Below are 24,400 nucleotides of genomic sequence, written 5' to 3'. Positions count from 1 at the left end.
GAGCTAAAGAAAGAAAGATGCCTCTACCTCTGGGGTGTGAGGAAGGCTACTGACTCTCTAAGTGTTGGTCGAAGTGCACCAGGCGATATGTTCGACCCTTAAGGGAAGCAAGGAAAGCAAATCCACAAAGTGACACCAGGTCAACTCTGGTGAAGCGCGCTGGGGGCGCGTGCGCGGGAATATGGAACGCGTAGGAGCGCGAAGCGTGGGAATAAGGTGCAAGCTGGTGTGCGGATGTGTAAAGACTGATGGAAGGCATGAACTGGGGTTGCTGAGTGATAATGGACTGTTGCTGGTGACTAGGGCGACGACTGAAGCATACTGGCTGAAGATGATAGATTCTGACTGCTAGACGACTACTAGACTGATGGTGGTTGGTGTATCTCTCTCGTGGTGGTAGGTATATGAAAAATTCCTAGGCCACAGGTAAGCTGTGCCTAGGCGTGCTCCCAGGGCTCAGAAGCGAACAGGGAGTGCTCTATGTATGTAAATGGTGTAAATAAGGGTCCATGATGAAATAATGCCATACAAATACTAAATATGGTTCAATATGAGAATAAACAGGAAAGGACTCACTAGGGAACTGGTTGGACGATGGATGGATGCTCTGGGATGCTGCACAACAAAGTGTGACCAAGTGCGGGAAGAGCGTGCTAAGCACGTGTGTGGGAATGCGTCGCATAATGTGGGAAAGTGTCACGCCTCTGGCGCATTTCATGGGAAAGTCATGGGTAGTGAGTTGCACACTATACCAATCGTCATGAGTTGTAATATGGGCGATATACGCCTGGAGGAATCTCATTCCCTACATTGTGTTGGTCAATATCAGAAAACTAGGTGAGAAGCTGGTCTCAAATAAACTAAGTTTCTATTATAAGAAACTTATGTAATCTCAAGGGAATGTCTTTTCCCTGCACTTGGTACTTCAAAGGGGCTTTCTTTGTAAGCAGCAATCTTCACAGTGAGTAGCTCAAACTGAGATTCAAATGATTGCAAGTGGGAGATCCTATTTTTTTGGGGGAGAATGGGCCCTCCTTATATACATTTTGTGTAGGAATATTGTGTAAGTAAAAAAGTGGAGCAATGACATCAGAAGTGGAGCAGAACATTCCAGAATATTCCATAGGTGGAGTAATGACATCAGAGGTGAGTCATTGTGGAGCAGAATATTCCAGAACAAATGACATCATCATGACATCATAACTTTCAACAGAATACTTGCAGGAGTATCTGTGGAGCCATATGACATCATTATGACATCATACCCTGTAGGTACAATTTTTGTGAAGTATCTGATGGGTCAGAGCATCCCAATAGAAAAATAAATCAAGGAAATACTAGAGAAAACAACTCAGAAATAATAATACAATAACAAGACACAAAACACAGGCTTTTTAGATAGGTTTTTGTTAGGCTTTGAACTTTTCTCTATGGTTTTCTCTAGCCAAAGTGAATAAGCCAAAGGCAAGGCAATACCTTAACCTTCTTGCTTCACAATATCAACTAGGTCATTATGTGATTCCCATCTCACAAATGACTTTTCTTCAAGATATAATAAATTCATGAATCACAAAGGGGAAACTGAACTATATGACCAAGGTTTGAAACCAAGGTATGGGTTGACTAGCCTGATGCCTAAGCTAACAGACTTTGTCTTTTAGGGGGGGCTACCCAGTAGTCATGTCCATGCATGATTCCCAAATCATGCAGGACAACAAGCTATAATATTTCATCAGCTTTGAACAGTCTGTAAGCACTAAGACATCCCTTGACATTGCATGAAATGTGAACCTTCTCAGCAGGTTTCTTGGCTTCTCTCCACACTGTTCTTGCCATCTGCCCATTTGGTAAGTGCAGATAAGCCCAGCAATGAATTTTCACATCAGCCCCCAGGTACTCCTGAATAGCTCAGGCAGCTCCACCTTGAGGTTGAACATCATATGGATCACATTTGCAGAGAAGACTATACCCATCGCCTAAATCAATGGAACCCTGAGGGAGGTCCTGCTTTGGCTCAACAAGGTCAGGCACCATAGCTTTGAGTGCATTGACCTGACACTGCTGCACCCCCTCCCTCAACAGATTCATGTATGGGTTTAATGGTTGTCAAATCTCCTGGCCAAGATTTCCTATCATGCACTCCATTGTCCATTGTGAGTAACAGATTGGTGGTCCCTTTTGAAGGGTTTCAGTTGCAAGATGCATGACTTGATGGACACATGGATGTATGAACTGGAGGCATTCAGCTCGCTGTTGGTAGTATAGTATCTCAAAGTTAAGCTCCCACTGAATGAAGCAGGCATGCGCTGCTTGTAAGTCTTGCATGGAAATTAAGTGCTGGCAAATGAGACAAAAACTGTGCACCAGTCAACAATAATTGAGCCAATATTGCCAAGGGATAATATCATAGAGAAGTGTGGGGCCCAGACCAAAGATGTACATCTGGAATTCCCAGGTTTTATATCTGGTGTTAATCTTTTGAGTGGGGTTGCATGGTTTCCTATTGAATGACCCAGGTAGATGTTGCACAGCATTTGCAATGGCTTGTCCATGGCCTTGCCACAGGTCGGCATCTCTAAAAATGGCCCATTCCCAGGTAGATGGATGATCAGGAGGGGTGTAGTCTATAGTACCATGCCACAGAGAGAGTAACAGATTGGCCAGAAGCTGAGCAAGGTGCATGATGTCAGGTGTGAGACATTGGGAGATTCTGAGGGTGTATCAAGGGAGAAGACCTAGCAACATACTAGGTTTCATGAGACCTGTCTCCACTTGAAGCTTGTGGTATTGAGCTCAGTTGGGGGCAGCAACAAGTTTCGCAAGATTGGCAGGATATTCAGCTGATGCTGTGTTAGGCAGGTCATACACGCTCATGTCAGGGTGGCTGCAGCCTTGGACTTGGTAGTCGTTCAGAATCAAGAGAGCTGGATAGTAATGCATCCCTATAAAGATGCTTAGAAGATTTATCTCAATCATATACAAACTGTAACATACCTTTATGTCACCCAATGAGACCACAATAAAGTTGGCAACCATTACGACTGCTATGTCCAACCATCCCATCAAAATACACCAGACCTGGACTGTCCATGGTCACATAAACAAGACACAAATGTGAGAGGAATGTCTGGTCTATTTGAGCATCCCAGATGTTAAGTCCTTCTCATTGCAAAGCAGTGAGATGGTGCATGCCAGGGAATAGGAAGGAATCAACATTTTTGGGTTTGTTGGGGCTGGGTATGAAGCCACTGGGAAGTATGTACTTCTTCTTATAGTGGTTGCCCAGTGCATGGTTCATTACAATCCATATGTAGATCCAGCAGTCAGACTGCTTGCTCTCATAAAGTTGAGTGCCATCCATTGAGATCATGAGTATGACATCGCCCTTGGTTATATCTCCACATAGGACAGCATGTATGTAATCCATACCCATGACAAAGTTGTCAATCTCATTGAAGACACCTCCGTTGGTGCGTAGCTCATTTAACAAATGCTCTGTCTTGTCAGAGAGATACAACATATGCTGAGCATGTTCGGGGTTGCACCAAAGAGCTTGAAGCTGTGTGCCAAGGGGGATAGTGATGAATTTCTGTTGAGCTACACAAGTCTGGCCTCCACTTGCCCACAGCTTGATGGGGTCATACATTCTGTGCCACAGATTGGACAGTTTTACAGCTCTGCAAAAGGTCCTGTGAAGGCAACACAACTCTCAGGACACATATCATGCTCTATCCATATTCTGCAATGAGCCTCTCAATGTAGGTGTGACTTGGGACATCAGTAGCACCCTCAAAACAGCATGCAGCAGACTTGTGAATCTGCTTGTATGTTTCATTAGCCAAGTGTTCAAGTGCAAAGTATGTTGTGATGGCATGTCAAATAGAAGGGTCTTCAATAATAAGTTGTTCTTGAAGGGGAACTCATAAATGGTGTAAGGCTGCATCATTGAGTTTAGTGCATGGGTCATCCAAGGAAGCATGTTGCAATGCCTAGATGAATGTGATAGCATCCTTCTGCTTGGGAAGGACAGCAAGACATTCAAGTTCATTGATATCAATATTAATGCAAACATGTTGATCTATATTGTGTTGGAGTGGCTCTATGTCATCATCCCAAGCAGGATCAGGGGGAGACAGTGATCGGGAAGGTGCATCATCCTGAGCAGGATCAGGAGATGGTGGTCGGGAATGTGCATGGGGCAAAGGTTCATTTTCTTGATGATTTGTGTCTAGTTGTGGCATGGGTGGCTCAGGACTGTAGAAAACACTGGTCAGGTCAAGTTTTGTATGCTGGTGTGAAGCTTACCTTGTCTCAGTCTTAATGTGTATTGAAATCATTGTTGTCAATATTGAATTTGCCAAGTTCATCACCCTCTGGTCGTGCAGCACTGGTACTCCCTGCTGCCTCGTTTGTCTCTACATGTGTGTGCTTGTGTCAGCCTGTGCAAGCATTGTCCTCATGGAGAGTGCCTTGTTTTACAAGCTCACAATGAGCTGCTCAATGGCAATCACTGGTAGTAGCAATGGACTGCATAGTGGGGCTTACAGGACCTGGGTCCCCAAGTGTATGGTGTGCTTCAGAAGTGTTACTGCAAAAAACAATAAGTATAAAAGCCTCTAGTAGTTAGTAGCTTACCTTTGCATTGCTTTGCATGCAAGTCACTTGTAGATGCGCAAGCCAGACGAGACAAAGACAAGCAAAGAGCAAAGATACAAGCAATGCAATGTAAGACAAAGCAAAGTTACAAGCAAGTTCGAGCTGATGCAATGCAAAACGAGACAATGCAATGCATTCAATGTGTGTTTTTCATTATCTGCCTTATCTCATCATATTGACTTCGATACAAACATATACAAATTGGTTTCTGTTGTACCATGCCATAGGTGGTTTCTACTGGGATTGATGGATCAACACCAGATACACTGCTAACTGCATCAAGCACCTTCATGTCAAGTACCTCCAGGAGCACTGGGCCTTGTAGTATTTTTTTTAAATCTTTCAATTCAAATGCTGTTTGCACATCCTTAAGTACTCATGGTTTCCTTCCCCCCCTTTCTCACTACTGATGGTTCAGGATTTGTATATTACATTATCTCCTTGCTCCTATCTCCTATTAAGCCCTCGCCCTTTGCTTGCATTCATCCTCAGCACCAGCATTTTCTGTTCCCCTTCAAACCGTATATCACGTGACTTTTACGATTGGTCTCGCAAATGGTCCCTGGACCCTCGCGCGCACGACCATTTTGGCGTCACGTGAGACCAAAAATGGTCCACCCCTTCGCATGACGAAGTTGCCGGTGGACAGACCTTGCCAATGGACCAATGAGCGGCTGACGCGCACTTGTCGGAAACTCCCGAAAGACGCCAACACAGCTGCAACGCGTCAAGTCTGTACAGACCTCAGACTGCCCAATTCCTGGATTTTCTGACCGACAGTAGCCTGCACAATGACGATCTATAGCTTATATATCTACGATAGGTGAGTAAATTGGCTGATTAATCAGTAGATCATGATGCCCAACCGTCGAGCCAGACATTGCGCATGTGTTTACTATCAGGACTGGCACCGGACCAAGCAGCCAAAGCGAGCTGGAGAAGGAGGAGGCATCTTAAACGCCGTCTCCCAAGCTGTCTCTCCGCTTGCAACAGACAGTACCGCTCCTACCCCTTCAGCATTTAGCAGTCCCCGAAATACGTTGTCTTCGACATCAGGATTGGTTGTCGCTGTGGGCGAGGATCCTGTGACACCTCTACCAAATCCAGCTGAGCATGCAAGGTCGAATACCCTTCCTTTTGATGAAGAGGCGAAGCTAGTATATGGTGTTGTCCTGTCACTCAGAAACATGGTCAAAAAGATCTCGGGAAGGTGTGCATTACTTGCTTATCCCATTCAATCCTCTGATCATATAAAGGGATGAACAATTTACCAACTACCGCACATCATCATACAGGCTTCACTTGTATGAAACCGTATCTGGCTACAAATTCGTTATGTTGAGCGATACGGCTACTGACGGCCTTCGCTTCATACTTCGTCAAATCTACAATGGTCCTTTCCTCGAATATGTTGTCCGCAACCCTCTTGTTCCTATGGATTCTCGTTCTCAGGGCATCGACAACGATTACTTTCGTGCTAGTATCGACCGGCTCGTTCGTGGACTGTCAGTTTTCAATTAACTACTCGAAAACTCTACCAATATCTACATACCATACTATAATCAAGATGGTAAACAATAAGCAAAGCACTAACGAATGCAAGGGCAACAAAGCATATTGATAATTATTAAGAGGACTGTGCGGGTATTTGTCCAGGTCTGGTGGAAGCTCCATCTTGCCTTTCCAATTGCCTCCTCAACTGGCCCATGAGTGACTTCTTAACCTCTTTTTCCTGTCTGCTGGCTCCCTTGTCGCCGTCAGCTTCCTCACTTTCTCCTGCTACTGCTTCGTCGAGGGCCAGTTTAGTCTCCCCAAGTCGGAGCATGTCTTCTTCAATCGTCCCGCGACTGATAAGCTTCACGACATCTACATCTCGCTTCTGGCCAATGCGATAAGCACGGTCTTGTGCCTGCCGGTCATTGTGAGGATTAAAGTCCTGGTCAAACCTTTGGAGGATGAGAAACTGGTCGCGTGTGCACAGATGATGTAGATCACTTACATGACAACGACGCTTGCAGCTGTCAAGTTGATACCCATACCACCCGCCTTCGTTGATAGGAGGAACACAGGTATCGACATATCTTCGGTGAACTCGTCCACAAGCGTTTGTCGCACATCTACGGCAGTGGAGCCAGTCAGAATTAGATATTTAATGTCCTTCAGCTTCAAAATCGCTTGAAGAATGTCTAGTATCTGTGTGAACTATACGGGAGTTGTAAGTTGGAAACTCTTTATTCAAGAAATAGGGATGAACCTGAGAGAATATTAGAATCTTTCGTTCCGCCTTCCTATAGTCCTCAAGCAACCGCAATAGAACCGATATCTTTCCAGCATTAAGATAGCAGTTTTGATCCTGGAGAAATTTTCGCGTCGACTGCGCAGCGTGAGTACGGCGCATCCACATCGATAAAAAAAATTGTTAGCCCCGACCTTATAGCCCTGGCAGAAAAACTGAAGCTCTGCGTCGGTCATGACTTCCATATCCTCCTTGATATACTCGAAAACTGCGCCTCGCTTCTTGAATTCCGGTTCCTTGAGCAGTTGTTTTGCTATTGAAGTCAACGCTTGATCATCGAACAACTTGCGAAACAACATAGGATGTGAAGCTGCTTTACGCAAATCCATGAGCACGTTGGAGCTGTTTTCCAGGTATTTGTCCTTCGCACGAGGATTGGCTTTCGTCTTCTTTTTGACGGCTTTGCCATTCGTGACTGGCGTCGTCGTACCTGATGCGTCGGGAGTAGCACCTTCTGCATCCAATATTGTTTTTCGCGACCGTTGCAGAGCGTCATGGTATATCGATCGCTGTATGTCGGTCATATCACACCATTCTATCCGCTCAGTTTTTAGCGGAAGGTCCTTTAGAACCTGTAATAAAAGAAGGCTACACGTCAAGTGTGGCAATAGCATCTGAATAGACTTGCCTGATCCTTGCGCCGTCGAAGGACAAACGGCGTCATCATCTTCTTAGCTCTTGAGATACGCTCCTGAGAGAGCAATGTGACCTTGGCATCGCCCTTCGTTTTGAAGATCGCTCGCAAGGTCTCCAGCTTTTCCGAGAGCATACCCGGAAGAATGAAGTTCATCAATGACTAGACGGCATTTTTTTGATGTGAAGTCGAGCTGAGCGGGTCGAGAGATTGGGCTCACCACTAGCTCTTGAAGGTTGTTCTGCAAAGGAGTGCCTGTTAAAAGGAGTCGCCATTTTGCTTCGAATTTGAGTAATGCCTGGTAACGCTGGGACTGGAAGTTCTTCAAGACATGTCCCTCGTCGAAAACGATAGTCTAGATCACATGTGAAAAACTCGAATGATATAGAACGAATATGTTGACTTACATCCCACTCCATTTTTCTGAAAAACTTGCGGTCTTTGTCGTCACCTTGAGCAAGGTTGTAGGTAGTGATTAGCACCTCCCACCCCGTCCCATTCTTGCTTGATCCCCGCCGTGTGTCTATCAGCATCTGTCGCAAGCTTGCCCGTTCATCTTTGCCAGCATAGAAAGTCTGCACTGATATTGAAGGCGCGAATCGAGCAAACTCTCGACACCAGTTTTCCAGCGTTGACGATCTGCAAGAAAACGGTTTCAAAGCTAATACACTACCAAAGCACGATCAAGCATACGGCACAATGACGAGATGCGGGCCAAAGTTTCCACGTTCCTTGAGCAGAGAAAAGAAACTGATGACTTGTATGGTCTTGCCGAGGCCTGGATACTCTCGTGAGCGTCCTTGCTGTTCAAACCGAGGGAGTACAAACCCATTTCGTCGGCTAGAATACAACTGTGTCTTTTCCGATAGAGCAAAAACAGCCAATTGATGCCAAGAAGCTGATAGTCCTTGAGCGTTATGCCTTCCGCAATCATCGAGGGTTGAGATGAGATGAAGCCCTTTGATGCAGCATCGTTTGAAATTTTCAACGCACGTAGACTCAACGAGCCTTCCTCGATTTGATCCGGGGCTAGTGGCGCTTCCTTCCCTTTGCCTTTGCTTGACAAATCTTCCGTAGTCCAAGTCGCGATAGCAGTGCGCAAAGTCGAACCAATTTGCTCGCACTCTTCAAGGATGCCATCGACAGTGTCATAGCCTTGAAGGATCTCCTGGCAGTCTTCGAACATACGGGGGCTAATTCCGGATGGTCCTGCCTTTTTCTTGCCTTGGTTAAGTTTGGTATTGAGGTCTGCTATTGAAGAGTAAGGCCGAAGCTCGATGATCTTCTGCGCTTGTTCTGGGGTGCAACCTATCGTGATCTCAGCATTGCGCTTGATGGAGATAGTAGTAGGAAAAACATACCGGTTAATTCCTGAATAGCATCTACATTGGCCTGGTTGAAATACTCAAACGCTGCCCTCTCCCGAGAAATTTCTCCATTCTGACGGGTTCGTGGAAGCTCCTCCTCGCTTTCACTGGCTTCGGCCTCGTCGTCAGAGAGGATCAACTTCTTTGGTCGCTTGCGGCGTGGGGCCATGATGGCAGGTGTGGATGGGGATGCAGGCGACATAGCTCTGGGTATAGGGATGTTGGGAACCGTAGGGGACCGTGTGGTATCTAATGTAGCTCTGTTAGCATAGATGGATGATTTCTTGGCCTTCTCCCGGAGAGCAGCGCGCTGGGTTTTGGTGGCTTCATCGACCTCTTCCACTCTCCCAGTAGTCTCGACAGTAGGTGGTTCTGGCGCTGGCACAGACGGTGCTTTAGCGACGGTGGCAGAATTAGATGGAGTCGGTGTGGATTGGGGCTTCCATGAAGAATCAGAGAGGAGCAAAGATGCCTTGTTGTCATTCCCATTAGCTTCATTCCAAGCAGCCCTGAGTGTGGCTAGGTCATAACCAGGGTGCGAAAGCTGGAATACAGTGAACACATATGAGTCAGCGTGGTCTGGGCGTTGGCCGCGGACGATCCGCTTTGAGGGTCCTTCCAGCGACGACCTGACATCCAGCATCGATTCATCCGATGAATGCGACTGCCTTTCTGCGTTTACATTCTGTTTACGCCTTTGCCCTGGATGTTGGATATCTGGAGAGCCAGGGGTTACCATCCCGAGCGGTAGGGCGTCGGAGGGTGTTCCGCGATTTATACGCTTTCTCGGTGGACCTTCATCCCCAAAACTATCAACTTCAGATAACGGTCTCACATCTCCTGCCCATGGACGCGACTGACGCGTGAATGACGCGTGAGCAGGACCACTACCGTGGACAAACCCACTTGATGAGGACAGGACGTCGGGCACGGCTGAGGGACCGGACTGACTCCACAGATTGTGGTGATTAGGGCCAGTCGTTGAGGAGCTACCTTGAGCGTACTGGAGATGATGTAGTTGATAAGGTTGATGATAGCCTGCATCTTGAAGTAGAGGGCTGGAACTGGGGACGAGGACTATGCCTCGTGACGGAGTCGCTGGGGGATGGTATCGCGCTGGTGCCGTAGCATCTCGGGACTGAGGAGGAGGAACAAAAGAAGGATAAGCGATGTTACTAGTGGCTGCTGAAGAGTTAATAGCTTCAGATCCATCTTTGTTGGGCTTCTTCTGGAACCTTAGTCCGCCAACTGCAGTCGGTTTCTGTAGAGACGACGGGCGCTTTGTGAGAAAACGATACAAAAAACTAAGTTCTCAACTAACTCTACTGCTTGCAACGTCGTCGACAGACATCGACGACGACATACCAAGTTAAATTTTCGAGAGAGGATGAGAAGAACCCAAGGGATTTGTAAGTTGTTGCCTACAAGTTGGTGGGAGGCAAAGTGGATGTACACCATTTACCCGTAACGTCGGAGAGTCAATGAATGTGGCACAAGAAAACTATATTTCCACTAGATAATATAGACACGAAAAGCCAAAGGCTGTACAATAGATAGGTGCATGGTATGTAAGGACACCGAAGCCGTCGCGTGGATGGAGAGTAAAGACTTGCATGGTCACGGAACGTATGCCGCGTCGGTAGAAGGTGCATGCACATGGAGTAAACGTGTCCACCGTCGATCCTGTCAAAAGGACTGAAGCAAGATGTGGTGATACCGTGTGCACGACGGCCTCTTGACAGATGCAGCGGGAAGGCAAATAGCACACTCGTCTCTGGTAATCGGATACCAGAAGTCGACGACGGAAAACAGGTTTGAAAGATTTATTGTCAGATATGGACTACATATAAAGATGTAAGAGCCTGCACGTAAAGGTGACGACGCACGTAGAGAGAGAAGAATCTAGCACATGATGATGTGCAACACGAATACTCAGAATCGATCAACGGATCAGGAATAGATCAAGATCGCACAGTTCCATGCCCCAAATACTAAGTGCCAATTAAACTTTGGACTTGATCATACCAAGATCCTTGCAAGGCAAGCCTAACGAGTATCTCCTGAAGAGAAATGTGAGTTTAATTGAAGGAAACAAAGGATCTACTCACTTCAACTGAGGTATAGTAACGCGCACCAATATTGAATGAACACATCCAAATGATCATTTATGCAGAGATGGGAACTAGCGAGACCCAACTGAAATTCAATATACAGATGAGGCTGGTTAAACTCATGAGCCCCACAATTTATGATCGATCATGCGTCATAAAAAGCCCACAAAAGAAGAGACCGTCCTGCTGTAGGATTCGTATTATGAAAATAGGCTCATCTGGAGGTTGCAGCAACGGCAGCAAAACCTGGGAACTTCCAGAAAAAAAAAATCAGACAACATAAAAAACGGGTTCAACCTAGGAACTCGTTGAAGCGTCTGAAAAATTACAAAAGATCAGCAATACAAGTTAACATGAGCCACTCAAAGACATTTCAAAGAAAAAAAATATAGAACTAAGAAGAGCAAATGAACTGCGTATGCCTTTATTGAAGACAGAGGGACGGTAAGAGATGGTGGTGGTTCGAGTTCAAGATGATTATCACCCGAATTACCACTTTGGCAGTGTCAAGGCACTTGCCGAACTCCCAGAGGCCTGGGACTGCGCACGCCTCGGCATAAGTACTGCGCCCAAACGTTTCTTTATTTCCCTCAGTGCAGCCATCATGCTTGGACTTTTCGATATGATGATGTTGTTGGGGTCATTGGGCTTGTCACTGGGTATCTTGGTGCCATTAGCTGGCGCATTAGTGCGCTTCAGAGCACACTACAACCCAAAGGGTCTGCAGCTTGATTCAGAGGGCGGTGTACAACCTCATACTGGCCCAGTCGTCTCATCCTTCTTTTCAATGTTGAGAAGGGTGCACAGAATCGAGGTGGGTATTCCCGCACATCCAGATGACCAGTGCTTTGACATTATTGTGTAGGGTTGGCCAGGGCTATACAAGGGATTAAGTGTGTCCAACATAATATTATCATACCACATCTGACGCATGTCGCCTAGTGCCCACGTTGCTGTCAACTCTCGTCATCACCTTCTTCTTAATGATATTTTTGAGTGACAGCAATCTTCGCCATGGGACATATAGCGCCCCTGATGCAGGCGTTGTCGGCATACTTGTCTACAGCATTTTCGCCATGCTTGTTTCTCTTCCTCAGGTAATCATCACGAACCGGTTAGATCATTCTATTCGGCTCACTTGACAATGTTTTAAACTAACCTACAATGATCCGGTTTCTCAGTGCAATTACAACACCTCACAAGTTGCCGTACTTGAACCCGATTTACTCACTCCGTGTTCTCCTGACACCCACCGAACGTCGGAGACCTTGGATTCTCTATCTCACTCCCGGTCTCCTTACTGCCCAAGTCGCCCACATCGCCTACATCGTTCTCGGTCTGCGATCGATCCGGCAGATTCTTCTCCCAGAACTCGCGAACCCCGGCATGCCTCGCAGGGAAGAAATTTCCCCTGTCAAATTCGTCGTATTCTTTGTCATCACGCTTCTGAGCACAATTATCCTTACCCCTTTGGAAGTTATTACCATCAGACTTTCTATCCAACGAAACCACGCAGCCCCTGAATTCAATTCTATCTCACAAGAGGAAGAAGGCGATGCTGAAGAAGCAACCGAGTACGCTGGTATGGAAGAGGATGTCATTGGGTATGTAAAATTATCTTTCTCGCTTCTGCTGTCTGAGATAACAATTCATAATTGTAGTCTGAGAACCGAGAGGGAGCCATATGTCGGCTTGGTTGATTGTGGGAAGAGGATCATCGATGAGGAAGGCTGGGGTGCTTTGTATCGTGCATGGTGGTTGACGACATTGGGCAGCCTGGGCGGTGCATTCTCATAAAGATTTTCAATCTGTTGGTCCATATCGGACTCTCCCCCCTCCCCCACTGGTGTATATCTCGATTCGCGAAGGCGCATTTCAAACCGGAAACGTACTATGCATATTGTATCAACGTTGTACTTGAGCGCCCTCTTTTAATTTGATCTGACAGCTACTCGCATCATACTTCATGTATTCGATGGATGTGGCATGGTCCAATTGATATGTGGCGTACAACATTGTTGGAACGTTGACTGATAGCGAACGAGGAAGAATTATTGATTGAACACAACCTACGAGCGTACGTCACGTCACTAGGCGCTCTAAGCTTGAGGCTCCAGATGTAAACAAGTACTATCAACACTTTTCACGGCTGTCAACATTCCCCTCGTGCACCTCGAACTTGGCAGTATGGCACCAGCTGGTCCAGCCCATTCGCACACAGATCAATACAAACTGGTACTGCTTCACATCAAATTATGTAAGCCAGAGACTTCGCCAACACAGCGTACGACAAGCTGTTACTATAACTCACATTACCCCAAATGCGGTAGGAACAAGTACCCTACTGTCAACCTCACATTATGCTGACCCATCTCCCTGCTCGATTATTCTCCAGACGAGCCATCCGTATGTGACGAAGCCGCGGTGTCGGACGTAGCTACAGACGACGGCTGCCCTCCTGTCGTCGAACTAGGGTTCCCCTGCCCAGAAGTAGTACTCCTCGACATCATAGAATTCAATAAATATGCCAGTCCGCTCACTTGCGGCGACTGTAGTAGCGACACATTTATCTCTAGACTCAAAATTGTTCCATTGGAAGTAGACCCTCGTAGTACGGCCGCCGGCTGCGGCTGATCTGGAGGTGGGAGCGAAGCAGCGGGAATCGGCACTATTCCGAGAGCATGTAGGGCAGGCAACGAACTGACGGGAAGCTGTATCGGAATTGCAGTAGAAGCTGATGTTGTAGTAGGAGCAGCCGAAGGAGCTGATGTGGGCGTCGAGTAAAAATTCGAATTTGTAGTCCCTTGAGAGGTATTGGTATATGGTTGAGTGAATGCGTATGGGTACGTGCGATAGTACTGGGCTTGCGAGGCTTGAGGATAATAGGTTGGGCGAAAGGAACTGACGGCGACATTGGCTGCGATGCGTTTTTCACGCTGTGACGCGTCTAGTTCGTTCCGTGCGTTGCGTAACTCGGTACTGACAGATGATGTTTCTGCCCGTTCGTACTCCACCATAGCTTGAGTCAGCACGTATCCTTGATCATCTCGACAAGGCCGCTAAGGATCACGTGGTAAAGAGTCAGCGAAAGAAAGCCCGTTAGACGGAAAGAACAAACCATGCCGGACTTCATTTTGGCGCGTCGAAATCGCGACTCAAGCTTCCTCAATCGACGGTGACATTCCAGGGCAAATTTAGTGTCTATGACGAGCAAAATAAGAAACTCCACAGCCGTGAAATAAGAGACAGTGTTTTCCTACCTTCAATCTCATCCCGGATCACGTCATGGGCCTTCCCCTTTCCTTTCGCACGTCTCCTTTCTGTGACGGTCCGCAAGTCTTCTTGAGGCTGTTGGAAGACGTGGAAGGGAAGAAGCCGATGGACAACATCCACTGCATCAACAAAAGGAGAATCCACGTCAGGATTGAGCACTACTGCGTGATCAGCAGCGAGGCATGATGCAAAACTGTCCGGAGCATGAGTAAAGGCCATTTTATGAATCTTCGAAACATACCCCTCCGCGGTTTCTCTGATTATACGCAAGCCCTCGGCCGTTCGATTGTTCAAATAGCTCACTAGACCAGATGCCGCATCACTGGTGGATCCGTTTACAATGGGACTGTGTAGAGATGATAGACCTGAGGCCGGGTCCTGTAATGAAGAGGAAGAAAAACTTTGAGGTGATGGATCATTTGATGACCAAGTAGCCGTGTTAGACGACTCCTCGACTGATTTCAGAGAGAAGCTATGCGCAGAAAAAGAGGTCTGCGCATTCAACATTTTCTTGACTTTGTCGTGTTTGTGATGCTTTGCCTTGTGACAATCCTCGTGACCGCGCGAACGGCAGAATTTAGGGCAAGCCTCTCCGAGGGGCGATCCATTTTTTGTATAATAGAATAGGTACACTACTTAATCGTCGATAGTTCAACGGTCAGAAGTCTCCTCGGTAATCGGGATGGCTGGTCGTGTGATGAGGACAGACTTGAGCTTCTTCAGCCAATCAGACGCTTGAGCAACCTCCTCAGCATTGCTATTTGCAACACGTTCTAGGTAATCCTTGGCAAGTAACAGATCCCCTCCTGCAATCACCATGTTATGGCGCGCGACGAATATACTTGACTTGGCATAGTCTTGGACAGGCCGCTCTACAGGACTAAGGTGACTTGGCGGAAGCTTGGCCAGAGAAGAAAACCAAACCTTCAATACAACAGATTTCTACAACTCGTCGGTGATATGCCGCGGCCTCCGCTTGGTCCTCCAGCTCCTCATGTAATTTGGCAAGTTTCATGTGGATGGTAGTCTCACGGGGATCGGCACCAAGTAAAGCACGTTTCAAACATTCGACAGCCTCCTTCAGCCTGTGGGCATGGTAGCTCCATCGGCAGCCCTTTTGCCAAGAAACGGGAAGAAAACAGACCTTCCAATTTCTTCGTAACAAGCACCTTGGGCTTGCCACAGACGGACATCATATGGCCTTGGTAAAATGTCAATCTCTCACAAAATAAATAGGGTAGTGTCGAAAACTGACCTGAGAGCAGTGGCATGTTGATAGTAGTACAGCGCATACCGGTGCATACTTAGTAATTCATAAGCCTGGCCAAGACCATACCACGCTCTGTAATCCTTCCGATTCACATCTCAAAGACGACATGTAATTAGCATTCAACCGATTCAAGAATCGGTGGATTACATACCAACTGCTCGACGATATGCTTCGATGGCGGCATGTGAATTTTTCATCTCAACGTACTCATGGCCCATCAACGTCCACGCAGACAAATAGGTTCGGTCCAGCTCGGTCGCCCGTCTGAAGTATTTGACCGCTTTCTCGTGCTCTGCGCGGAGAGAGTAATGATTCCCTGCATTCCAAAGGTTAGCACATACGGATAGTAGCGGCTTCGTAACATGACTGACCAACCAAGCAGCAAACTTCCGGTCGATCTTTGTCGAGTTCAAGAAATTCATGCGCTAGCCTAGAAAGCTTCAGCCGATTGTCAGTGACATAGAGTATGTTGGAGTAGACATCAATATCATCGATACGGTGCGGAGCAATGGCCAGGATTTTTTCAAATTGTTTTTCCGCCTGTCCAAAGTCTTTTTTTTTATCATAATTACACAGAGCCCTGGTTCATAAGCAAAGAACTGACCATGCAAATGATACAAGGCACATGCCCGTAGACTCATGACCCACGCACTGTCACGGAAACAGTCATCCCCAAGAAGACGATCGCACATGGCCAGCTCGTTTTCTGATGGACTGTGAAGCTCGTTCATCGTTCGAATTTGAAACATTAGAATGAGGGGATGAGTTGCAGGAAGGGGCAACAGCGGAAGAAGTGCTGTCAACTAACGGTCATCAAAAAAAGGCAAGCTTTGACATGCTCTCAACCAACCTCGTCACCATCGCCCACACAATTGTACAAGAGGGTCCATACCGACCAGTTCCAGTGATAGCCGCTGATGGACCGTATGATACTTTCAATGGCTTCTTCTCGACGGTTGAGACGGGATAAGAAAACGGCTTTCCTAGAAAATGGAAACAAAGATTATATGGAGGCAGCACGAGGAGCGTGCAGCCATAAACTTACAGGAAAAGAAGCCAAGGATCTGTAGCATTCTTGACTATGTCCAGAAGAGTTATAAGCAGACGATTTATGGGGACAGGGGGTTGTCCTCGAGTATCTATCAATAATAGGTTTCGAAAGGCAATAGAGAGCGCCATGAATATAGACCCACTATTTTGTCTGTACCAATCTCGCTGTGCTTTTCGTTCTGCAGCCTTCAATGAACATGTCAGCTGTTGTTGGAGGTCGTGGCTTGGTGACAAACCAAGAAGCAACCATACACGTAAATAAACTGTGCTTTAGCACTCTTGCAATTCTTCACGGTGAATTCAACTCTTGTGAACTCTTTCGCTGTCATAAACGCTCGAGCAGCGAATAAGGCGGCTTCATCCTGTGCTTCTAACTCGGTTTCTTGGGCACGGGCGTCAGGGAAGTGTGACGGAAGATGGACCTGGTTTTCAGGAGTAACAGGGATGCATAATGCAGCACTGGAAGCAGGCGATGGATCCGCAAAGGACAACGATGGTCTAGGAGACCGAGAGCGCGCAGGAGTAGATGTTGAAAAAGTAGCAAATCCCTCAGAAATTAAAGCGTCACGTTTGTTTGAAGGGATGGCGTAATACAATTCAGAAGACCTAAAAAATGGAAAGTTCTGAAGTCAGTCACATCCAACTAGATTCAACCATCAACTTGAAAAAAAAACCATTTGGATGCAATTGATAGCCCTCTCTCTGTGCAATCTTGGATTGATTGCCGCAAGTCGGCGACAAGTCTGGCATCCATCAGAGGTAGTACTGGAGATGTCATGATGCCGCCGGCTGACGTCGACTCGGTTAGAGGACCTGATGAGATACCTGAAGCGAACTGACCGTCAGGAAGAGGATCGCAGAAGAGAAAGTTTGTAGCCCTTACGGAACAGATATCGGGAAGAGGTTCGAGAAAACCTGAAAGAAGGCCAAGAACAAACTCAAAATCAGGTTGGAGATAATCGGAGCGCCGCACAGAGGTGATTTCTGGAATGCGAAGGGAAGAACTTTGAAATTTTGAAGGATCAGATACCGATGAAATACAACCTTCCAGCTGCTCCCACTTGTGGCATAGTCAGTGACTTAAGTTAAGTCATGCAGTCCAAGTACATGGTGCTCCCACGCTTTAAATGGTAAGGCCTTGTGTAGTAATTTACGTGCTGAGCGCTGAGTGGCAACGCCTATTGCTTCAGGCTCGACAATCTTGCCAACCCTGCTCCTCAGCCTGACAGAAATCTATTCGAACTTTCCTCCAGTTTGAAGTTAACGTGCAGTATTCAACTTGGAACCGCTTTTAATAGCATTAGAAGTGCACCATGTCCAACTGCGCAACAATCGTCTTGTCACTCCTCTTGTTCTTCTGTGTCAGGTTATTTTTTGTCATATTTTCTTCCAGACGTGTCAGGCTCGCCCCGGAAAACCCCAGGCCTCCACGGACATGCAGCATTGCCATTTTTCTTGGTTCAGGTAAACATTTATTTACTGGTCCTCTAGGACAGCTTGACCCCGTCGATTGTAGGGGGGCATACCAGTGAAGCATTGAAGTTGGCTTCTGCGCTAGATTTCGGTCGTTATTCTCCACGGACTTACATAGTCAGCGAAGGCGATGCGTTTAGCGCACAAAAAGCCCTTGCTTTGGAGCACATTAAGGCCACTTACCATGTTTTCTCTGATGTACGGAATCTGTCGAAACGTTTCAAGCCCCCCCGGATCTGACTCGTTTAAAATAGGATCAACCGCAGTATAAGCTCTTGACTATACCCCGTGCGCGTCGCGTTCATCAGTCGTTGCTTAGTACACCGCCAGATGCGGTCAGATCACTACTAGCTTGTATGTATCTTGTCTCAGTTCGCCCGTTGTTTAAGAAAGGGGCGTTTCGGGAACCATTTGTGGACCTTCTGATCCTCAATGGCCCGGGAACGTGTGTCATTTTATGCGCAGCGATTCTTCTGAATAGGGTAAGTTCTATATTTTTACAAGGCATGCTTGCATAATGTTGATTTGTGATTTGGCAACATTGATCCAAATCAGATTATCGGCCTACCTAGTCCACGGGTGATGTACGTTGAGTCTTTCGCCCGTGTCAAGTCCCTCTCACTTTCTGGAAAACTGCTTTATCAATTTACCGATCGGTGAGATCGTCGTGTTATCTACAGCGAAAATAACTTATCCGCCTTCTAGCTTCGTGGTCCAGTGGCCAGATCTAGTGAAGCCCGGCGGTCGAGAAATTTACTGCGGATGCCTTGTATGATTTTTGCACGGAACCCGGTAATTGTTATTTAATGACAAGACTCATTGTATTCAACTATTTGTCATATACATTCGTCATTAACTGGTAGTGATTGGTCGGCTCGAGGCTAAGCATTACGACTTTCTCAAATACCGGTTTTCTTTACGTTGCGTGCAACTTCAGTTCTTGGACGATACCGCCGGAGAGCATTATCGCTTCCGTACTTGCTTGGCAGCGGTGATGTGACATTATTCATATCTATTGCTCACTAGGGATTCGATTCATTGATCCACGAGACCAAATTGACCTTCGAGGCGTTTCTGTGAGAAGCCTTTGGTGCCACAATGATGAAATGGGGTACAACTAGGTTCACATCGCGTCCACAAGATGAACAATTAACTACGCCTAGCTAAGCCACGTTAAGGCATGAGCACAGGTTTGTGGAGTAGAAACTTCTACTTTCTTGTCCAACGATCTTCCCCATTACTTCCGCCTCTTCTGGATGGGCTGGCACTCCTGCCGCGACCGCCTTCCCTTCTGCCCGGTTCCCACCCACCGCCTCCACCTTCCGTTTTGGCAGGGTGAAGTCTCCTCTCTAGTCTTTGTCCTGCGCGGAGAGACGAAACCAGTTCTTTTGAAGCGAGCCGGAGATGCATGAAATTACAAAAACCGCCACGGTTACATTCGCCGTTCTCATTTTGGCGACAACACGCTTCCCGGAAGTCCGTCACAGGAGAGAGTTCCGCATATAGCGGACGTCCTAATAGGCGAAAGTTAGGTGGATATCCGGGTCAAAAAGAATCTCAGGACCGACCTGCATACCACCGATCGTTCAAATTGTCTACAGCAGCCTGTGCTTCGGTTTCCCACTCATACCGAGCGTAAACATTGCCAATTAAATGGTCCCCGACATTGTCGCAAACCTAACGGAGTTAAATTATAAAGTGTTGGATCAAGACAGTTGCTTACATGCAATTCCAACAAATGTCCGAACTTCGCTAATTCGCAATACAAATCTTCATACACGGCATCAAATCCTTCTTGTAGCTCAGCCTCAGTGAGCTTACACACAGGGTCATGGGCGGGATTATGATACACGTTCGGAAGTAAGATTGTTTGCGAAAATGGTGGCCTTATATGCTTTCTTGAGCATCTGTCGCCGTGTCTGCAAGCACCAATCTAACCATTGGTTGTGATCAGCACGACTTGTGAGCGACAGTCAATTATAACGTACCTTGTAGTAGAAAGAGCAATTTACACGATCTTGCTCTGTTCCGAAGATGTTTGCCTACACGGTGATCAAATACATAACTAGCAATAATAAATTATTGACGCTCACCAAGTGAGATGCCATGTTCGATGGTACGATTTTACTTGGTTCGTTGGAAGGAACGACGAGTGCAGCTTGAGCGCGAACAGTGACAAAGGAAAATCGCGGAGTCCCAAAACTTCTCGATGACTAAGCATTGTAATTATGGTATGCACAGTGCTCAGTAAGTGAGCGAATTAACTTTTAAGCAAGTTACTAGGTATGTTTGCGAGGTCTAGACTATTAAGAAGAGCAATACAGCAGATAAATTGATTTTGCACAGCTGCTCATACTTTCGCTCAACCCGTACAATGTGTGGCCATTTGTTCCAGCCCACTACAGCTCCAGGCCTTCTCAGCGTGATAACTGTCGCATCAGTATTTTTTTTGCTTTGTTCCTCCAGACTTCTCGGAGCGGCTCAAGACGGTGTATCCTTTTTCCGCTTCGGTTATTTGTGTTATTACACACATCCAAAGATGTCCACCAATAGTCTACACCAGACTCAACAGCCAATTGACCTCAATCGCCGATATCTGATACCTTTTCTAATTCTAGCACAAACGTTTCATCCTTTCTGATTGGAACATATGCTTTCCAAGTCTAAGGGGCCTATCAAGCTTCGAGATAAAGTAGGCTTCCTGCTTCCTTGACATATACCTGACTGATGGAAGATCCATGTTGAATGGAGCCCCAAGTGTCTGGCCTAATGAAGATAATCTGATATAAAAAATGTTCAAACCTCTGTCCTCAAGAAAGATTATTGTCATCGTCGTCTTCTCGCGCGAACCTCACAACCACTTTTAAGATCATTCTACCTTCAGAAGAAGCGCAGGTTTGGCAACTTCCTTGCGGCCCGCGACATGATTAATCAGTGTGTGGGAGTGACAGTTTGACCAGTCAGCAAGACTAGTTGTTAAATAAAATGTAACTAACGGCTGCCCCTTTGAAACAGCGTCAAAGTTAAATACAAGGCGTTCCTCACAACTAGATTGCTTATCAGGAGGTTTTGAAAATCCTGCATTGAATTTGAGAAATATTGCTTTATTAGTAAGGAGGGGTCTCACGGGACAAATGTGTGGGATGTGTGCAGCTCATATGTACGGAACGTGAATGCATCGGAGCGTGACAGCCTTGATATGAAGGACATGTAATACAATTACAGAGATCATACTGCTCGTCAGTATATTGTACAATGCCCACTACTCTAGCAGCATTCAACCAAATTGTCACAATACGCAAGGAGCAGTTCCCACTTCTACACGCAAGCAGGAATAGCTGAAAAAATCAAATAATTGTAACTACAATCTAAATTTCCGTTGCAGTCAGCCACGTCGCGAAGGCTCCCATGACATAAAGGAGTCTTCGCAAATAGGTGATGAATCCGACACGGATGATATATCCCAGGAGGGAATTCCTTGCAGAGTCTGTGGAGAGACTGACAAAGCAGGCATAGTGCGGCTCGATGCTGTACCAAAAGCAGATGGTGATGGAATGAATTTATGAGAGAGCGGATGTTGTTGAGGACATGTTTGATTGACATCGTTAGGTGGTGTAGTAATATTGCCTAGTGTCGTCCTGTTGAATGACGGTAAGTTGATGCAGAAAGTAACCATGGGTAAACTCACGTAGCAAGACCGTCGAGTTCCATAATTCGTTGATTAAGGGCACAATTATTGGATCCAAGATGGTGATATGCCGACCGGCTTAGGATGTCCGCCGCTTTACGCAAGCGAAGAGAAAGCTCAAGCACTACATTGTAGCTCGATCCTTCGGTCAGGCAGCCGCAATGACTGTGTGCAGAAATATTGCGGCAATGATTAGACCGGCAGGTATCGTCGAGATGACCGGTAATAACATTATGTCCCAGGTTATCTTCACATCCAATCAAACCCGGATACGACATGAAAATAGAAGCAAGGTCAAATTCTCCGGCGAGTGGTTGCTCTCCGACAACAAGAGCTTGAGTGTGCGCGTATTCATCTGTCGGCGTCATTATAGGAGGAGAGGGTGTGCTCAAGGGAGATGATATGTTACTGAAGTAAGGAAAGTATGACGCGGATGTGTTTGTCAAGTCGGCAGGTGGTTGGGGAAAAGTCAAGGCAGGACGTGCGTGCGAGGGGGATGGGGGCTGAGGAGACGGATGCGACTCATCCGTAGGGCTTGATATCGAACAAGTAGTGCGGGATGGAGAGGCGCTAGACGAAGATGTGCTTTTTGTCTTGGTTTGTTGTTCGGTCTGTTGCTGCTCAGCAGTCAAACGAGACTGAGACCGGGTATGCCACCTCTCAAATTCTACTTCTGGGGTCGAGCCCGCTTGAACCCAGCGAGGATGGGGCTTGTTCTTCAACTGTTATGAATATTTGAGCTTAATGCTTCTTTCCTGTGATATGGCCATACAAACCTCACGTATCACTCCCTCGAGCTCGGCCACTCGTTGACGAAGGCGCGAACCCTCGTCTTGAACTTCGGTTCGCTGTGAAGGATCGTCTACTTCATAGACACAAAGGCCTGTCTATAGGACATTTGCTATTAGACATTGGTAGCACACGCTTTATGTACAGACCCTCACCAAACCTAGTTGTGTACAGCGGCCACAAGGACGCTTACGGTCGCACTGTTGCACAATATATTTTCAGAATGACGACGTACTAGGTTTCGTACGTACCATTCTCTTGGATGTGTGGCAATTAAGGCATGACTGAGTTGTACGATTGCGTCGACGCTTGCGATGGTCTCCGTCAGAAGTAGGTTTAGCCTCCGTGGTCCGCTTTTTGCGAATAGCCTTGAGCTCTGTAGTCATGTTAAAATTCGGGGGGTGGTTCTAGCTCCATGAAGATGATGGGATGGGAGATATTTGTAGTTGCTCATTACCGCCTTGGCTTGGCATTCCGAAAAACTTAACAATCGACACAAATCGTAATAGAAACCCGGCACAATGATACAGGCGAGGACTCAGGACGCTAGATCTGATCTGGTCAGTCTTAGTCAGGGAAAACAGACGAGGAGAACTTCGTATGGTATTGGCGCCGCGCTAATCTTCCCATCAAGATGGAAAGATCAGAACACGGATGGCCATAAAAGGACTCGGAAGCAACTCGGACGTGAGAGCATGCACCATGATGCAATCACGGTACGCTTGTATACCATGTGACGTTAACTTTTCAACCACTTGGCACTTGTTACTGTTTCAAGCGAATTAGAGCAAGAAAAGACCTAAGTCCGCTCCGAAGACTTAACTCTTTCGGAACTGAGTACTGAGTACTGACAGTTCATATGGCAATACTCGGGACGCACTATCCCGGATCCTACGTACATGTACGTGACTTGGGTCTTCGAAGCGGTAAGATCAATATCGATCGCAACAGGCAATAACGATATGGCAGTGCCGATCCCATGGCGCAAGATTCAAAATCGACCACGAAACTAACCGTGTAATGAGCTGCCGGCTAACGTCAAACTCACCTATTATTTTGTTTTGCGTCCGTTGGGGTGATGCTCCATGGTAGACAAAATATCATTACAAGTTGATTACAAGTCCAATTATCAATTCACGTGACTTGTCCGCTCAGGATCACTGATGCTATTGGATCATTGGACGTTTGACTCTAGCCTTGCAGTACGTTTGCATGATATTTTTTCCATTGTCACGGTTGCAGCGTTGAATACTGATTGGTCGAATGGTCTTGACTTTCGAATAATTATATCAAGAGTCTTATCTTTCCATTCACGACCTTATACGCCGACCGACACGGTACCTAAAATTGTGTTTTAGTATCCAAGCAAAATTATGGTGCGTACGATTTTTCAAGTTGGGTGAGGCACACGGCGTCTTACAAGTTCCATGATCATATCAAGTTGCACTGAGATCCGACGTGAGAGTTGTTCTATAACATGAATTTCAAACTTACCGCATTCTATCAAAGCTGTGTGGGCTTGCTCGTCACGTATGACGCCCGGGCCTCCACAAAGGTTAGACACATCCCAAGTTAGCAAGTTACAAATTACGCCAAGACACTGCTGAAGTTCATTTTATCTTATAAGGTACGAATGTCCCTTCGGAGCGGAGGCTAATTTGCTGTGCTCACCTACGATAACCCATTTTCGGGCTCAGATGTATGGACCGATGGACCAGGCGGCCCAGGCCCCAGGTTGTGATAACACTGGATCCTACAGATGCATCGATGATCCCCCAGGCTTGTCGGCGTCG

The 24,400-nt window shown here is 46.7% G+C and overlaps 9 protein-coding genes across 9 annotated transcripts; 3 read left to right on the top strand and 6 right to left on the bottom strand.

The window, feature by feature from the left end:
• Positions 1-2,915: 2,915 nt before the first annotated feature.
• On the bottom strand, positions 2,916-3,646 carry BJ212DRAFT_1303141 (uncharacterized protein; the record flags this gene model as incomplete). Its single annotated transcript, XM_041333371.1, has 3 exons — positions 2,916-2,942; positions 2,995-3,078; positions 3,215-3,646. 3 exons carry the CDS (start codon positions 3,644-3,646, stop codon positions 2,916-2,918), a joined length of 543 nt encoding a protein of 180 aa, XP_041188555.1.
• Positions 3,647-5,513: 1,867 nt separating this feature from the next.
• BJ212DRAFT_1485207 (snare-like protein) lies at positions 5,514-6,177 on the top strand (the record flags this gene model as incomplete). Its single annotated transcript, XM_041340940.1, has 2 exons — positions 5,514-5,866; positions 5,913-6,177. 2 exons carry the CDS (start codon positions 5,514-5,516, stop codon positions 6,175-6,177), a joined length of 618 nt encoding a protein of 205 aa, XP_041188554.1.
• Positions 6,101-9,940, bottom strand: BJ212DRAFT_668132 (SNF2 family N-terminal domain-containing protein). Its single transcript, XM_041343775.1, has 11 exons — positions 8,948-9,940; positions 8,415-8,894; positions 8,280-8,364; positions 7,994-8,225; positions 7,807-7,941; positions 7,581-7,748; positions 7,323-7,524; positions 7,087-7,265; positions 6,911-7,030; positions 6,656-6,858; positions 6,101-6,602 (listed from the first exon to the last, which is right to left on the bottom strand). Exons 1-11 carry the CDS (start codon positions 9,690-9,692, stop codon positions 6,284-6,286), a joined length of 2,868 nt encoding a protein of 955 aa, XP_041188553.1. The 5' UTR covers positions 9,693-9,940; the 3' UTR covers positions 6,101-6,283.
• A 1,616-nt stretch (positions 9,941-11,556) lies between these two features.
• On the top strand, positions 11,557-13,114 carry BJ212DRAFT_1384440 (uncharacterized protein). Its single transcript, XM_041336769.1, has 5 exons — positions 11,557-11,878; positions 11,930-11,957; positions 12,007-12,178; positions 12,246-12,668; positions 12,726-13,114. The coding sequence occupies exons 1-5, from the start codon at positions 11,669-11,671 to the stop codon at positions 12,859-12,861; spliced, it is 969 nt and encodes a 322-aa protein (XP_041188552.1). The 5' UTR covers positions 11,557-11,668; the 3' UTR covers positions 12,862-13,114.
• Position 13,115: 1 nt separating this feature from the next.
• On the bottom strand, positions 13,116-14,872 carry BJ212DRAFT_1384434 (uncharacterized protein). Its single transcript, XM_041336768.1, has 5 exons — positions 14,579-14,872; positions 14,325-14,530; positions 14,183-14,265; positions 13,460-14,123; positions 13,116-13,390 (listed from the first exon to the last, which is right to left on the bottom strand). The coding sequence occupies exons 1-5, from the start codon at positions 14,842-14,844 to the stop codon at positions 13,377-13,379; spliced, it is 1,233 nt and encodes a 410-aa protein (XP_041188551.1). The 5' UTR covers positions 14,845-14,872; the 3' UTR covers positions 13,116-13,376.
• Positions 14,873-14,910: 38 nt separating this feature from the next.
• On the bottom strand, positions 14,911-17,758 carry BJ212DRAFT_1384423 (uncharacterized protein). Its single transcript, XM_041336767.1, has 13 exons — positions 17,541-17,758; positions 17,332-17,482; positions 16,894-17,263; positions 16,801-16,843; positions 16,653-16,746; positions 16,458-16,590; positions 16,212-16,410; positions 15,979-16,158; positions 15,759-15,923; positions 15,593-15,701; positions 15,482-15,538; positions 15,262-15,422; positions 14,911-15,209 (listed from the first exon to the last, which is right to left on the bottom strand). The coding sequence occupies exons 2-13, from the start codon at positions 17,433-17,435 to the stop codon at positions 14,989-14,991; spliced, it is 1,836 nt and encodes a 611-aa protein (XP_041188550.1). The 5' UTR covers positions 17,436-17,482; positions 17,541-17,758; the 3' UTR covers positions 14,911-14,988.
• Positions 17,759-17,812: 54 nt separating this feature from the next.
• On the top strand, positions 17,813-19,087 carry BJ212DRAFT_1436658 (glycosyltransferase family 1 protein). Its single transcript, XM_041337730.1, has 5 exons — positions 17,813-18,121; positions 18,174-18,328; positions 18,385-18,612; positions 18,686-18,786; positions 18,836-19,087. Exons 1-5 carry the CDS (start codon positions 17,971-17,973, stop codon positions 18,903-18,905), a joined length of 705 nt encoding a protein of 234 aa, XP_041188549.1. The 5' UTR covers positions 17,813-17,970; the 3' UTR covers positions 18,906-19,087.
• A 58-nt stretch (positions 19,088-19,145) lies between these two features.
• BJ212DRAFT_1384420 (uncharacterized protein) lies at positions 19,146-20,372 on the bottom strand. The gene is made up of 5 exons (XM_041336766.1): positions 20,224-20,372; positions 20,119-20,172; positions 19,854-20,063; positions 19,699-19,807; positions 19,146-19,644 (listed from the first exon to the last, which is right to left on the bottom strand). The coding sequence occupies exons 1-5, from the start codon at positions 20,236-20,238 to the stop codon at positions 19,340-19,342; spliced, it is 693 nt and encodes a 230-aa protein (XP_041188548.1). The 5' UTR covers positions 20,239-20,372; the 3' UTR covers positions 19,146-19,339.
• Positions 20,373-21,515: 1,143 nt separating this feature from the next.
• Positions 21,516-22,993, bottom strand: BJ212DRAFT_1280990 (uncharacterized protein; the record flags this gene model as incomplete). Its single annotated transcript, XM_041331590.1, has 5 exons — positions 21,516-21,768; positions 21,819-22,540; positions 22,595-22,701; positions 22,763-22,795; positions 22,855-22,993. 5 exons carry the CDS (start codon positions 22,991-22,993, stop codon positions 21,516-21,518), a joined length of 1,254 nt encoding a protein of 417 aa, XP_041188547.1.
• Positions 22,994-24,400: the final 1,407 nt, after the last annotated feature.

This window comes from Suillus subaureus (genome assembly GCF_016647635.1).
Source record: "Suillus subaureus strain MN1 chromosome Unknown BJ212scaffold_39, whole genome shotgun sequence".
In the NCBI taxonomy this organism is placed as follows: Eukaryota; Fungi; Basidiomycota; class Agaricomycetes; order Boletales; family Suillaceae; genus Suillus; species Suillus subaureus.
This window is presented reverse-complemented; position numbering and strand designations above follow the sequence as displayed.